General features: G+C 48.0%; 1 protein-coding gene across 1 annotated transcript in view; it reads right to left on the bottom strand.

Moving 5' to 3' along the window:
- The window catches only part of CDK5RAP2 (CDK5 regulatory subunit associated protein 2), a 176,367-nt gene that overhangs the window by 35,398 nt on the left and 124,851 nt on the right, over positions 1–16,118 (bottom strand). The window contains 4 exon segments of the mRNA XM_035723765.1: positions 8,917–9,084; positions 9,087–9,148; positions 10,882–11,458; positions 15,657–15,779. Of these exon segments, the coding sequence (XP_035579658.1) occupies positions 8,917–9,084; positions 9,087–9,148; positions 10,882–11,458; positions 15,657–15,779 (930 nt within the window).

Genomic DNA, 16,118 nt, shown 5'->3' with positions numbered 1-16,118 from the left:
GGGTGTTGCTATCAGGGCTCCCCCAACACCCCAGCAGGACAACCGTGGGCATGGAGAGCCAGTGTGACACTCCCAGGCCTTGAATGTCACCTGCCGCTGCAGGGCGCTGGCAGGCACCGGGAAGGAGTCACACGGGTCCCCCGATATCAGGTGCCAGGCCCCAAAGGACGACACCCTGACACCAACGATGTCCTCTGGCCTCACATCGATCACACTGGCACGGTGTCAGGATCTCCATCTTGCGGTGAAGTGGAAATCCAAGACGTCTGACGTGTCCCCTCTCCTCCTCCGACATCCCATCACCTATTTCACTATATGCTCCAGTGAAGCAAGGGATTTGGAGACACTCCAGAGCTAGCTCGACCACAAATCTAGGTCTTGATCCTCTTGGTTACATCCTGACCAAAAATGCAGTGACGTTTTGGTTCCCCAGAAGGTAGGGAGAGGGTGACAGGCCTCTACCACAGTGGACAGGCTCCACCTCTCTGTCCTCTGCACTCCTCGTCAAGAGGGGAAATTGCCATCTGCCTGGGTCAATTTCCAAGACGCTGACTGGAAGTCCCAGGCCGCAAGACCACCGTGAATGGGCAGAGACAACTGTTGTTCGAAGAACAACCCAGCACTTTCCATCTTGCACCTGCACAGGGCTGCTCCCTGACATTCAGCTGATACGCAGACCCTGAGGATGGGCCATCTGCCCAGCCCAGCCCTCCCACAGGCTTAGGAGTCTACACGTTCTAGCCAAGCACACAGTAGCATCATCTCCTGCCTCACCATACCAGCCTGCTTCAGGAACACAGATGCACACCTCAGCAACTTCACTGGGTAGGGGACCACTGGTCTGGGGCACGCTTTAAGTACCCTGGGACTCCTGACCATAAATTCGTCTTATAACTATCACAAAAACCTCTCTTCAATTCCTAACAAAATCCATGCCCAGAGAAGGAAGTGCCCTGAGGCCATCCAAAGCCCGGGTTTCCCAGTCTTCAAATAGGACATCCTGTGAGGAGTCTGTAATGCCTCCACAACAATTATATTCTGCCCAATCCCCGGCCACGACAGAATTCTTTAAAGCCAAATGACAAATTGTTAGTGTGGGACTCATAGGGCCATCATGACAAGCGATGCATTGAATTCCGTGGTGGAAACTGCCTTCGCACAAGTGACACGGTACCATCTGTCAGGCTATTCCTAAAGCTTAGGAAGCATGTCATGAAGGCACTGCTCCCATCTTTCAGGCAAATCTTACCGCTACACCAAAACGCTGTGTAGTAGGTGGCAGTGGGCGGGGGGGGGGGGGGGGGGGGGGGGGGGGGGGGGGGGGGGGGGGGGGGGGGGGGGGGGGGGGGGGGGGGGGGGGGGGCCTTCATCTTTTCAAACAAAAAGACATCTAATTACCCAATCCATACTGGAACAAGCAAGAGAACTATCATGCAGGACAGTCTTATAACTGGCCGGCCCGCCCTCCTCCCTGCACTGATCCATCCTGGACACTGCCTCTGTTTGAAAAAGCCTCTTGTGAAACAGTACCCCATCATTCCAAATCCACCAGCCGTATAGAATCCAGTTCAAATATCACAGCCTGGCATCTCCTACATGACCCAAATGTTCCTTCCTTTGCATCCACTAGTAATTTGTAGAACCTATTTACAGAGTTCCTCCCAGGCGCCTGTGCCCGACACTGAGGGTACAGAGACGAACGAGGAGCCATCCTACCCTCAGTGAGTTCATAGCTGCAGGGGGAAGAGGGACCCAAAAGATGATTACACTACAGGGCTGTGACAAGGAGTGGCCCGGGATACCGTGGGAGGGCCTGCAGAGGAAACGAACATGAGCCAGCCTGGACCATCGGGGACAATTTAGAGGAGGTAACCAGGGACACACTTTGAGGCAGTGAAGAACTGCTGTATAAAGATAAGAAGAAGCTAAGGGCCATGTATGTAGAGGGCAGATTCCAGGGATACTTAGGGAAGATCTTCCATTTTCTCTGATCGCCTGCCTACCATGCTAATTATACCCCGCATGCCCCATTACCACTCCTGAAATACCCTTCCCCAACAACTTCCAATATGGAAGGTTGAGCTCCAATACCCTTTCCTCCTGGAAGCCTTCCCTTCAGAACTCAGGGGCGCCTCCCTCCCAGCCCCCACTATGAGGGTCAGACAGAGTCAGAGGACACCGAATCAAAGGGCACCCAAGAGTAAGATCCAAACCGCACAAAACTATCAGTACTGTCATTCAAATCCTGACCAGACACTACAAGGACGGCCCCAGCTTAATTTGGGAGCCAGAACAAAACAAGGCCCCCATCTTCCAGGAGTCTATGCTCTGAAGAAATAAAATATGCCCACAAGAAATCATTGCTGTCACCTCCTGCGCTCCCAAGATTGGTTAGGCGGGACACCAGACACTTCAAATAATCTCATTTAATCCTCACAAATAACTGCAAGATAGGTACTATTCCCTCACAGAGGAAATCTGACTGTTAAGGGGGTAAGAGAAGCATAAAGATGGGATTTGAACTCAAGTCTGTCTTGCTCCAAAGGTTCGTTCTTTCCACCGGGCAGAGAGCGTCCATCACAAGGCCAGACACAACTGTCACAGGCAAGGTACAACCAACCCAGAATAAAAAAATAGTTTTGCTTCCACTTGGGTGAACAAAGAAAGCTTCCTAGAGGATGAGCAGAATTTCTAGAAGGGAAGAAAGCCCAGCCTTCTAGAAAAGGGACTGGTTTGAGCAAAGTCCCAGAAGTGGGGAAATGCAAGCAAGGCCTGCAGCACAGAAGTATTGACTGGGACGCCCAACTGGACAGGAGCGTGAGAAGCACGGCATCATGGCAGTCAGGAGGTTAGGCTGTGGAAGCAAACTGCCTGGGCTCAAATCCAGACTCTGCCACTCCTTGCTTGGGTGATCCCGAGCAAGTAAATTCACTTCTCTGTTCCTCGTTTATTCAATGAAAGTGATAAATAGCAGTTTCTCATAGGCTGAGAATAGGCCTAGCACAGAACGTGCAAACGAGGAAAGTCCAGCCTTCCTCACTGTTTCTCTCCATCGTCATCATCATCATCATCACCACCGTCATTCTTGCTGAGATGGTGGTGAGCTGGACAAGGCAGACCATAGAAGGCCTTGGAAGAAATGAATGGTGCAGGTTCATACCTGCAGGCAGAGGAGAGTCAAGAGAAAGCACCTCCGCAGCTGTCTTCTACCCTTGTGGCTAAACCCTGACACGTGTGGCGAGCTCACGGAGGAGAGGGACTACCTCACAACCTTCTCCGTACTTTCCCCAGTGCTGACTCAGAAATACCTGAGGACCACGTTGTCTTCCTGATTTATGCCACTGGCCTTGGGAGGCAACCATGAACAAGGACACTGTGGGACCGCAACACCAGCTCTCGGTCTACTTTGGGTCCCAACCCACTTCAAGAATCTGAAAGGTAGACCCCCCACCCCGGAAAAATCCACTCAGAAGATCCTGCAGGCTTCTGGATCCTAGTGAAATCCCTAGCCTGCCCCAGCTGTGGTCCTGACAAACAGTGAGAAACCACGCTATCACCCTACTTCTTGGTTCTACCAACTAAATATTATAAGGAAAGCAAGGATATGTACAAAGACTCCAACATGGTGTTCTTTTAGTAGCCCCAAACTGGAAACAACCTAAATGTCCACCTAATAGGGAATGATTAAGTAAATTATGGTACATTCATACAGAAGAATGCTCTGCGGCCACTAAAAGTTACAATGCAGCTTAACATTTATTACCTAAAACTGAACAAAGGGAAAGGCTGCAAACAGTTCTAGTTCCACAAAAAATACACATACATATAAAAAAGACCTGGAAGTATAAACTCCAGGGTGTTCATTTCTGCTGTATAAATAATGCAACTATAGGAGTATTTGCTTATCTGTTATTCCACAATAAACATGTACTGCTTTGTATTAAAAAAAAAAAGACTATATTTAAAATTTTTAAGAACTCATGCTATGCAACCGCATCAAATATAAAACTATTTTACAACAGGCTCCTTTCGTAATTCAGAAGCCAGACCCCCTTAGATAGCATCCAAGAAAGACTCACCTCTGTTACATTTCATTCTCTAAGAATGGGAGGTGTCGTGAGGTACCTGAGACTTTTATGTCTTTTGTACAATAAAATAAAGTTCTATGTTTGTGTTGTCTGCGAAGCCTGAAATGCTTCTGCTTCCAGAACCCGCAGGAAACAAGAAGCGAGATCTCCTTGGGCTTGTCAAGGTAAATACTAAAAAATAAATCAAGGGGGGCGGTTGGATGAGTGAGGGAGGGCAGCTGGTGCCAGAGGAACTCTCTCTCTCTCAGTCTCCCACTTCCTCGGGCCCTGGTTGAGGGCTTGTAGGAAGAAGAGAGAGACAGAAAGAAAATGCCTCAGGCCGGGAAGATACAGCTCTATCTTGAGGACGCAGTTATTTCTCCAATATTAAAATGAAAACTAGCTTATTTACAAACCTTAGTCAGGAGAAAGTGGATTTCACAAAGCTGGGAAAAGTCAACTGCCCCTGTGTCCCTGGGCCTCAAGGTCCTGGGGGGCTGGTACTAGGACAACCGCTCTACAACAGGCCTGAGCTGCTGGGTTCTGTAGAAAACTCGGGAAACATTCTCTGGGCCCAGAAGCCCAAACTATCCCGTGTTCTATCTTGGAATTAAGTTGAACATAAGTGGACCCTCATGAGCCATCTGTTTTGTAATGTATGAAGACAAAAGAACTAAGGCCAAACCTTGGTTTCGCCCAGTCATAACTTTGGGCAACTGACTCTCCTCCGTAAGGCGAAGTTCCCCAAGTAAAACAGGTTGTTCTGAGGATAAGCCCCCGCCTCACAACAGGGAGAGATATTAGCAAGCACAGAGTACCTGTGAGCGATGCACTCAGCACTGAGTCAAGGCTTCGTGCTCGTTATTTAATTCTTACAGCTCACCAAGGAAAGCCTTTCATCTTGAGTGGAAGGAACATGACCTGACTAACGTTTTGAAAAGATCGTGCTGACTACTGTGAGGGACACGGGGGAAAACGCGGACCCTCAGGGGAGGCAAGGACTGCAAAAACCCACGAGAGGAGACCGTGGCAAACCGGAACCGTGGCAGCAATGAGGCGGTGCAAGTTGGTCAGAGGTACAACACGCGTCGGTTGAAGGCAGAGCTTCAAAGGGGCGGCCAGTGGGTGGCAGGAGAATGGGTGGTGTCTTACTAGAAGCCTCCTTCTAAGGGAGGAAAGGATCTTCCCAGGAGAGAGGGGCTGACCACACCCAATTCTGCTGTCAAGGTGAGGGAGGTGCAGCCCAAAACTGGTGGCCGGGTTCAGTGAAGTGGCAGGTGTCAGGGCCTCGGGCACATGCCGTTTCTGCGGAGAGGCCGGGACGTCGGAAAGCCCAGTTCTAGGACGTTTGAGAAAGGGGGGCTGGAAAGTCATCCTAATGGATATAAAGGAGAGGGGCAAAAATAATGACTTTATAGAGGCCATTTAAATGGATAAAGTTTTAACTTTGGAACCACCTTCATATTTTTCATATTCAAAAAATAAAATTAAATCAGTAAAAATGGGAAGGGAAGCCTAACACTGAGCACAAAGAGAAATAAGTAAATCTAATTATATTTCAAATGAATAACATATCAACACTGTAGAAAGAATGAAACCAAAGAACTTTTCAATTTAATACCTGACCATATACCCTTAGCCTAAAAACTAAAAGAACCATGGGGCGCCTGGGTGGCTCAGTCGGTTAGGCATCCAACTCTTGATTTCGGCTCAGGTCATGATCCCTCCCGGGGTCCTGGGATCGAGCCCCACATCGGGCTCCCTGCTCAGTGGGGAGCATGCTTCTCCCTCTCCCTCTGCCTGCCGCTCCCCCTGCTTGTGCTCGCTCGCTTGCTCTGTCAAATAAGTAAATAAAATCTTAAAAAAAAAAAAAAAAAAAAAGAGCTACGAACAAATCATGATCTTTTAGTAGGTCTGTCTCTCCAGTGGTACGGAGGGGGCAGTTCTGGACCTGTTTGTGTGTATTACAGAGAAGTAAGCACGGGAGCAGACACACGGACAGATGTGAGAGCCAGGGCCTTACGGCTAGAGATGGGAAACACCGTGGAAGCAGGAACAGCAAGAAGGGCTATAACGGGCTGGACTCACTACTGTGAGGTAACAATTTTTTAAATAAATTACACATATGTATGTATGCACGTGAGGTATATCCTGGTTCTGTCTGCTAAAGGGCCTAGACACAATGACACCCCAGGAGCAATTAAAACACCCAGCACCAAATCCTGGTTTTTAAATAGCACCCCCCTTTAAGATGAACCAGGGCTCCTTAGAGAAATGGCTGATTCAGGGGCAGGGACAGTATCAGTGAGGCTGGAACATCTTTTTTATGCCAGAAAGTACAGAAGTGCTCCCAAAAAAGCTGGAGACCTGTCAAAAGGAATTGTGACTTGCCAAATCTCAAACAATTCGAGCATTAGTAGAATGACAGAATGAATACTAGTCCACTGAATGAAGTAAGAAGCTACAAGTCCACAATGTTAATAAATAAATAAATAAGCAACAAACATATAAACAAAAAGGGAAGATAAAGGGAGAGTTCATCCTTCTAGCAGATGCCATATATTAAAAAATGAAGAAGGAATGATGGTATGAGGAAAAAAAAATCACCATGTTGCCACCATCACAGTGACAGCTGAGGCGAGGAACATCCAGGAAAACTCAGGTAAACGTCTGAAGAGGAGCCCAATGTTTACAGGATTACAAAGTACCCTGCAGTGAGTACTTAAATATGACATAGGGAAACACTGTCATGTATAGCACACAAACTGCACACACATCACCTCACCCAAGTGATCAAAATTATTTTCACCAACAATGGGACAAACCGATGGTACGTGCCTCGTAAGCACGATACCACAAGAACACAATTACTTATGCAGCATTCTTGCCAAAACCACACAACTAATCTCATCGAATTTGTCTAATCCAATGCTCAAGAAACAACAGATAATCCCAAATTGAGGCATTGGCCTGAACTCTTCAAACTGGTCCACGTCATGAAAGACAAAGGGTGAAGGAAAAGGTTAAAGACAACCAAAGACAGAGGACAACTAAATGTAATGTGGGGAGTGGGTCCTGGATCGGAGTCAGGAATAACACTCATAAAAGACATGATTGAATCAATTAGTGAAATTTTAATACAGACTGTGTATGAGATAACGATACTAGGTCATGGATTTAATAATGGCACTGCGGCTATATAAAAGAATGTCCTCAGTGTGAGGGGCCACACACTTTGGCACTTCTAGGGGGAGGTGGGAAAGGGACATGATATCGCCAGTCCACCCCTGGAGGGATGATGATGATGATGATAATGTCAGGCTCCTGCCTAATAATAATAATAATAATAATAATAATAATGTTGGGTGCTGGCGGGGCATCTGGCTCAGTTGGTGCAGTGTGTGACTCTTGGTCTTAGGGTCATATGTTCGAGCCCCATGTTGGGTGTAGAGATTACTCAAAAATAAAATCTTTAAAAAATAATAATAATAGGGGCGCCCGGGGGGCTCAGTCGTTAGGCATCTGCCTTCGGCTCAGGTCATGACCCCAGGGTCCTGGGATCGAGCCCCGCATCGGGCTCCCTGCTCCGTGGGAAGCCTGCTTCTCCCTCCCCCACTCCCCCTGCTTGTGTTCCCTCTCTTGCTGTCTTTCTCTCTGTCAAAAAATAAATAAAATCTTTTTTAAAAAATGAAAATAATAATAATGTGTGTATATACAGATGGTCCCTGACTTAACAATGGTGTGATTTACAATTTTCTACTTTGGGATGGTGTGAAAAAGCAACAGGCATCCAGTAGAGACTGCACTTCAAATTTTGAATTTTGATCTCTTCCCAGGCTAGAGATAGGCGATACGACTGTCCCTCACGACTGTGGCAGCAGCAACAAGCCACGGCTCCCAGTCAGCCACCCCATCAAGAGGGTAAATAACTGATAGACCATCCTGGGCCCACACGGCCATTCCGCTTCTCACTTTCGGTATACAGCCTTCAATGGAGGACATGAGATATTCAATCCTTTATTATATAAAATGGGCTTTGTGTTAGAGGATATCGCCCAACTGTAGGCTACTGTGAGCGTTCTGAGCACATTTATGGTAGGCTGGGCTAAGCTATGATGCTGGGTACGTTAGGTGTGTTAAATGCATTTTTGACTTATGGTATTTTCAACTTTATGATGGGTCTATTGGGATATAACCCCATCATAAATCGAGGAAGATCTGAATACACAGAGAGAGAGAAAGAGAAAATGACAAAGCAAATATGGCAAAACTGATGAAGCTGGGCAAACAGTATAAAAGAACTCTTCGTCCTAGTCTCAAAAACACTGCAAATGATTTTTTATTTAAATGCAATAACATCTATTAAAGTACCTAGCACACAGCAACTGTTTAGCAAAGGTTCTCTTTCATCCTTCCCTAACCACCTCCGACCCTTGAATATATTTTTTTACCCATAAACATCTGGGGTTTTTTGTTTGCTCCTTTTGTTGAGTGTTGCCAACATTTAAAACTCATGAGTTCTTACCCCCCACCCCAAAAAACCCGATTTCCATCTTCTCTGGAAAATTTAGAGCAGCCATGGGGCATGGGGCAGGTGCTGGGGCGGTGCCTCCCAGCCGGCTTCACTCCCGTGCCCCACCAGCCGGACCCCGGGTTTGGAACAGTGCAGGCCTCCCAAGCACCTGGAAGCCGTCACTGGAAGGAAGAACAGTCAGTGTGGCTCTGCTGTCACCTCATGACAGCAGGGCTAAGTACCGCTGAGGAGTCGGTTCCTCCCGGGCCCCTCCAAAAGAAGTCTTGGACCAATAAACGATGTGTCTTAAGACTCACGATCCCTTGCCCTACTTACCGTTGAGAAACAGCTTCTCCAATTTCTCGAGCAGCCCGGCACATTGATTCAGCTGCTCCTGGAAACCCTTGGCCACGTAGTGATCCATGTCGCTGGCCTGCAGCAACTGCTCGAATGCCTTAATCATGGCGTTCATATGTTGCCGGTAAACGACGCAGATGCCGTGCTATCCTTAATCTGCTGTCTTTGAAGGGAGAGCTCCCTGGCCTGGGACTGAACTAATGAATCGTATCTGATAAAAGGCGGGGGGGGGGGGGGGAGAAAAATGCTTGTACCATTTTAGAATTGAATTTTTGTGACCTTAACACTAATTGGAAAAATGACAGAGCACAATTTTGAAAAGCCTGCTGCTGTACAAGTATACATACTTCTAGAAAAATGGGAAGTCTGCAAGGTCACTCCCTCGATTTCAAAACAGCCAACAAATGCTGGAACAAAGGTTCTTCTGCAATATTTTTCACCTTATAAACCCCCAATTACAGTACAGACTGGCAAGAACTCAGGAGGACAATTGGTTTCCATACGCCCTTCAAAAATATTATTCTGAATTATAGAAACAAGTGCTCCAAGGGCCGGGGGACCTACCACAAATTCTCATGAAGAACAAAAAAGAAACTGTAACACAGGAACACAAAAACAGGACTCTCTCCTCTCGACTGAAAGGTCAGGGAGTAATCATAATCCTAACAACCATTTACGGAGGGTCTATGACCTGTCAGTCACTGCATTAGGTGGTTTTTTTTTTTTTTCTGTACAAGTTACCTGCTCCTCGCAATCTCTGGACAAATGTATGCACCTCCTCGTTTCAGAGGAACCCGACTCAGAGATCGCAAAGTTAAATGGGGAAGGGTTTGGACTCAAACACAGTCTGCCCCTCAAAGCCCATGCTCTGTTGTACAATCCCACCTCCTGACACCAGATCTGTCTCTTCCTGTGTCAGCGCGCCAGTGCTCGTTGGCACGGAGCAAAACATAAATTAAGGAAAACGTGGCTCCTACTAACCGTGGCCACAGTCACCTGGCCCCCACGTGGCTTGGCAAAGATGCCGACCCTTCCGTTCAAACACGTTGCCCCTTCCCTGAAACGAGGACAGCACAAGGACTAGGGTGGGACACCGCAGGCCTGCACACTGCCCACAGCTCGGGCAGCACCGTCAGCACCCTTGGGCCGTCTGCTCAGTCACGGCACAGGCTCTTTGAGCCTCAATTCCTCATCCACAGAAACACATTTAAGAACACCCCCTTTCCGGTGATTTTGAGGAATAAATAAGAAAGTGCCTACCTGGGGGTGTGACACGACTGCCTTTCAATAAATACAAGCTTCCTCCCATCTTGGTGTTTGGGGAGGCTTGAAAACATTCACTCTGGCTCCTGACAATTCAGAACTATGGGTTTGTCTCAAATAAGTGACGAATGAAGGTCAACTTTACAAATGATCGCTTTTTTGTCGTATCTCCTAAAGCAAAATTGTACATATCTATGCCCGTAAAAATGACCTAAGAATTCTTCTCTTTCTATGCAGGTTTATTTCCTCTAAGATGGCCTGAAAGGGTAAAGATATGGAAAATATTTATATTCTTCCCACCCTGCCTAGGACATTAGTTTCAGTCCCACAGTAAAAGCCAATAACGGGGTCCAGGAGTAAATACTGCCATTCAGCAAATGTACAACTCACCGAGTGACCGGAATAATACCTTTGCCCTGAGTTCCCAGCCTGACAAGGGCAAAATCCGCTCTGCCAATTTCAGAAGACACAAAATGAGAATGTGTACAGCCACTGTTCTTTGTGGCCTCATGTTCACCTCTCCACAGGGCCCAGCTGCCCTAAACCCAACATCAAGCCTTCCCCAGTACAAAAGCCACCCCATCGCCAAGCAGCATTCCCCTGTAGCTCATGGGCTCCCGCCTAGTGGCAACACGGGGGAACTGCAGGCTTCAAGAGTGGGGAGGCAGCGGTGGGATGTACCTGGAGGGTGAGAGATCTCTGAACTTATTCTGCAGGTTATGGATTTCACTGAAAAGCTCCACGTTCAAGTTCTGCTCCTTCTGCAGCTCATACTCCTGTTCCACTAGCTGCTGTCTGAGGCCCTCCAGCAACCCGCCATCGGTCACCTCTGGAGCCAGCTGATGAAGGATCTTCATGTGCTTCACATAATGTACTTGGTGCAAACTTGAGAACGTCATTTCTTCTTCATCATTACTACCCTTGGGCTTGTTCAGGACGTCCTGGCCCCCTTCTGTCCCACACAAAACTGTGATAATGGCCTCACTGCAATGGGAGTGCTTTTGAAGCTGAAATATGAAATTCCGGTAGCCCTCGAGCTCAGTTTCCAAGTCACAGATTTTCTGTTTTAAGTTTTCTGTATCACTTGAGGTGTTGATGTTCTCAGACTGATGGGTCCCAATCACACCGACTTTGGTGGAAAGCTGATTCTTAGAACTCAAGTAAGCAGCAACTGAGGTTGGGCTTGGAAAATCTTCAGAAGGATTCCCTTTGCACGTTGGCAAGATGGCAAGGTCATCGGGCTGGCAAATTTCAGAGTCTGCGAATCAGACACACTTATGTCAGTACCTCCTTTGCTGAAATCTACCCACTGTCCCTGCACAGCCTAACAAGCCTCTCTGACTCCAGTCCTTCCTCTTACTTCTCAATCCACCCTCTTCCTCAGAGCAACTATTCTAAAAAGTGAATTTGACCATGATAACCACCAACGCCCAGCTAAAATTCATCAATATCCCCACTATGTTGAGGATTAAGGCCAAACTCCCTCTTACAGCGTCTGGGACCCTCCACAATCTAGTTCCAGGCAACCTACCCAAAGGCATGCCCTCACACCACCTCTGGAGATTCCCAGAATTCCTTGCACACACCAGGCTGTTTTGTGTCTCTATGCTTTTGCATGTGCTGTTCCCTCTGCCTGGAATGTATTTGGTCCTCTACGCCTACTCAGTGAACTCCTACTCATCCTTTGACACACAGATCTACTTCTCCTTCGGCAAAAGCCCATCTTCAAACTAGGCCAAACTGTACCTGTGCTTCCACAGCACTCTACACATATCACCCCGCACGCACACACCATGTGCTGGGTGCAAACGTAGGAACAACACCGGCTTGTTTATCTATTTACACAGCAATTAGTTGTTTGGATTCCTCTCTCACTCCTTCATGGGAGGGACTGGTTTTTCACCTTCGCATTCTCGGGGCCTGGTACGGTACACCACCCAGACCGGAAGTCAGGAGGTCTGACAAATACTGGGGAGTGTGTGAAGTAACATTAAAGAGCAACAATTCTAAAACCCATGTGACTGAGGACAGTCTTCGTTTCCACGTCTAACAGCTTAGAGGTGCCACGAGTCCCCACAGTGAGCTGTTTCCCTGCTGCACGACCCTGCCAGGGACTATCTCCGGACAGCTGGTTCCGACCGCCACACGTGCGGCTCGGCTTGTGTGAGCGGTGGAGCCGCGCTGCAGAGAGAAGGCAGAGCTCTGAAGTCAAAGAGAAGGGGGACCGCACCCAGCTTTGCCACTTGCTGTCGACACACCAGCTGCAGGCAAGAAATTGAATGTCTCAGAGCCTCAGTCTCCCCCCAAAAGATGTCTAAGCTGCTTGCTGCGAGACTTCTGGCTCAGGCCTGAGTCCAGAGCTTCTGTCCTCAACCACATCCCACACTGCCCGTTGTCCAGGGAAAGCTCAGCTCAATATAAGGGGTGTCTAAATACTTAGGAGGCAGCAGAATATAGCAAAAAAACCCATCTTCACAATCCAACCAGATCTGGTTTCAAACTCTGGCTCTGCCACTTACCAGCTGCATGACCTCAGGCAGGTTACCTAACCTCTCTGAGCCTCAGTGGCTTCATCGGCAAAGCGGAAAGAATAGCATTTACCACGAAGGACTGTGTTGGCTGTGTTCTGAGGATCAAAGGGGACAGTGTCTGGAAAAGAGTCTGGCACACAGCAATGAACGAGCCCAACTAATACCGATATTCTCCGCTTCCCTCCTCGAACCACTAGAAGACGGAAGAGGACGCCTATCCCAGGAGGCAGGAGGCACGAGAGCAGGGGCAACGGGCCAGGGCAAACACCGCACAAGCAACCATATGGGTTGGACGACAGGGCCTGGGAGAACTCTCAGAGGGAAGAGCACACAAAAATCTTCGTCAGACTGTATATTCCAATTTCTGGGTTCTGTAACTGTTCCTCGTGGCTGTAAGCCCATTCTTATCTCTCTGTTCACGATGCAAACACCATAAAATAACTCTTTTTATTTTAGAAAGCAGCTGCTACATGACCTAAAGGAAGCGTTCCTAATACAGCATTTCTACTGTACAAAATCTGTGATAGTCACTAGGGTCAGCGGTCTCTCGGGGTATAGACATGTCATTCATCTCCGATCTCCGGGGTCTGGCACAGGGCCTGGGGCAGAGAAGGTACTAAGTAACTGCTGGTTGAATGAGTGTAAGAGACAGTCAGAGACAGAGGGAGAGATCTCAATAGGCTTCTTTTCTGGTAAATCACCTTCCAAGTCAAGGAACTAACTGTGCCATAATAACCTCATGATAATGGAATTTCCTGGCAAGAAACAATGTTCGTTCACTCAGGGGAATAAAGATCAGCCATGATTTTCATTAAGTAATCATCAGGCAGAGACAAGTATAGTAAAACCCACACAAATGTCCTTCTGCAATGCAGACTATGGCCAGCTCTGACGCTTAGCTACACACACACATACACGCATCTCAGAATGGGGTGGGGGTGACAATGGTGTGCATTCCCCTACCAACACTTAACCTCCTGTTTAAGCTCTGCTCCTCACAACACAACAAATCTAACATTTACACACCTGCCCCCAATCTACAGCAGCTTGTGATTCAGCCACGTTAAAGATCTGGTTTCTAGGCTCCAGGGGAGCCGGTATCCAGCACGTCTCACAGCCCGGCATCGACACGGCAACCTGATTTGCTCCTCGCAGCTCTGTGGCCCTCGATGAAGGGCCAAAGGTGGATCTTTCATTTAAAATCACTGCAGTGGAGGGTGTGGGAGAGGGAAGATTACAAGCTGTAGTGTACAGGGTGAACCTGCAGGTTTAGCAAGGCCTCAGGACACACAACTATGCCAGGGCCTGGCCGAGCACCAAGCACCTCACCTACGCGAAGACTAAATGGACAGCCTTCACAACAACCCTATGAGACGTCACTGGTTTCCCCATTTTACAGAAGAGGAAATTGAGGTTTAGAGAGATAAGAACTTGCCCGAGGGTCAGGGCGAGTAAGCAGCAGAGCCCCTGCCTCAAAGCCTGGCCGCCTGCCTCCAACATCCTGAATGCCGCCTCCTGATGCATCTATCCCTCTTGCAACTTCGGTCTTCCCTATCAGGAGTGCACGAGCAAGGAGAGACCTTCCTCAGCCCTAAATGTGAGGGCCAATAACATCTGGGGAATCCCCTGCATTCCCTTCTCAAGGATCTATCAAGGAGCTACTGGAGAGCAAAGAACAGCGAAGGCGTCACACATGGTAACAGTTTTGCTGAGGGCAGTCACTGAGCAAGCCAGTTCGAGATGAAAACATTGGGGGGCTACTGGGAGTGTCTAAATAACCGAGGGACTCAGGAAGGCCTTCCCTAGAAAGTGACACAGAAGCAGGGCATCGATTAAAGGGGGATCATTCAGGCAGAGTTGCATGTGCATGTGCAAAGTTCTAGAAGCACATTCAGACAAAGGAAAGTTCACTAATGCTGGGGATTTGGGAGGGAAACTGCCAGTCAGACATGAAGCCCTTAGCAATCAACTAGCTATAAACAAGAAATCCAAAGATATCCCCAGGACCATTTATTTGCATTAGAGGAAATACTACAGTTCTGGAACTTTCTACAATTCAGCTAAGGGTACTATATTGTCTGGTCAAGTGGCTTTCTCCTCAAAGCCCCCAACATTCAGAAGCATGTGAACACGTACCCCCCGCACTGACTAGAGGCCTTGCGAAAGCATACACCAGCACTCAGTGCTTCCGCAGAGACTGGCGTTCTCATAGTCACCCCCTGATAAATTCAGAATTCCTGAAGACAATTAGTTCTTACAGAATGAATTAGGTCCAGATTAAAGGTGACTCTTTTTTTTTTAACAAAGGCAGAGGGGGTTGGATCTAAGGTAAAAAGAAAAAATGTGCGCATGTGTTCACTCTGGTTGAACGGGAACATGAATATTCTTGTATTATCCTTTGTGCTTATCTGTATGCTTAAGAAGAAATAGATCCGACTTGCCTGGGACCTCACTCATGTCCCTGTACCTTTCCCACTGAGCGACCTGACACGGCCCGCACAGCAAGAGGCAGCTCGGGCTCACCTCCGACCACCCTCCTGGGCGGCGGGAGGCCAGGGGTGCCCGCCTAACGCAGCCAGCACCACATGGAGAACCGTCAGGCTGCAGGGTGGGCCATGGGGTCCCTGAGCACATGTACTGCGCCCGCCAGCGCCTGGCCCACTGCTGGGGAGAAAAGCGTGACAAATGGACCGGTGAACTCAGACACACAGTCTGGTGTACCCCCGCTCGTCGACCCACTTACCAGCTGGATGACCCTGGATCAATTCTTTTTTAAAAGCTCAGCTTCCTCGTGTGTTAAGTGGGAATAATGATGATGTCCTAAGATACCCATTGCGGGGCTTAGTAACAATTTTTCTATGAAACACCCCAAGGAGTGCCTGGCACACAGAAGTTGTTCAATACACACAGGGGTTGAATTCTGACCGGTCTCGTAGCTGGTGTGCTGGTCACTGTCTCCTTCCTTGTCTCTCCAGACACAGGGCATGGTTTTAATTCCCTTTTGCTCTCCCGGGCTGTCCTGGTAGGCTGCTCCCACAAGGGGCTGGGCTATAGGCATTCACGAAGAGAAAGAAAAATAAATAAAACCACAGACTTGAAACTTAGCCAAGCAACTGAGAAGAACACAAAGATACAACAGGGAAAATAAAAACACTAGGGAGGCAAAATGCAATTTATAAGATAAAATTAATCTATCGAGCTGCCATAACAGGACATAAAAAGCATAAATATACTGCAGCTTGTCTGAAATGGTTTAATACCAGGCTCTCAAAAAACTATGAGTGAGAAAATGAATTCTATAGACTCATGCCCACTTTTCTGGAGAAGAGAGAGGCCTCAAGGACTACTGGGCAATTGCAGGAGTAGCAACTGGTCGAGGCACCCTGG

Source organism: Zalophus californianus, chromosome 13 (assembly GCF_009762305.2).
Source record: "Zalophus californianus isolate mZalCal1 chromosome 13, mZalCal1.pri.v2, whole genome shotgun sequence".
Lineage (NCBI taxonomy): Eukaryota > Metazoa > Chordata > Mammalia > Carnivora > Otariidae > Zalophus > Zalophus californianus.
The sequence above is the reverse complement of the archived record's forward strand: the minus strand, read 5'-3'. Positions and strand labels throughout refer to the sequence as shown.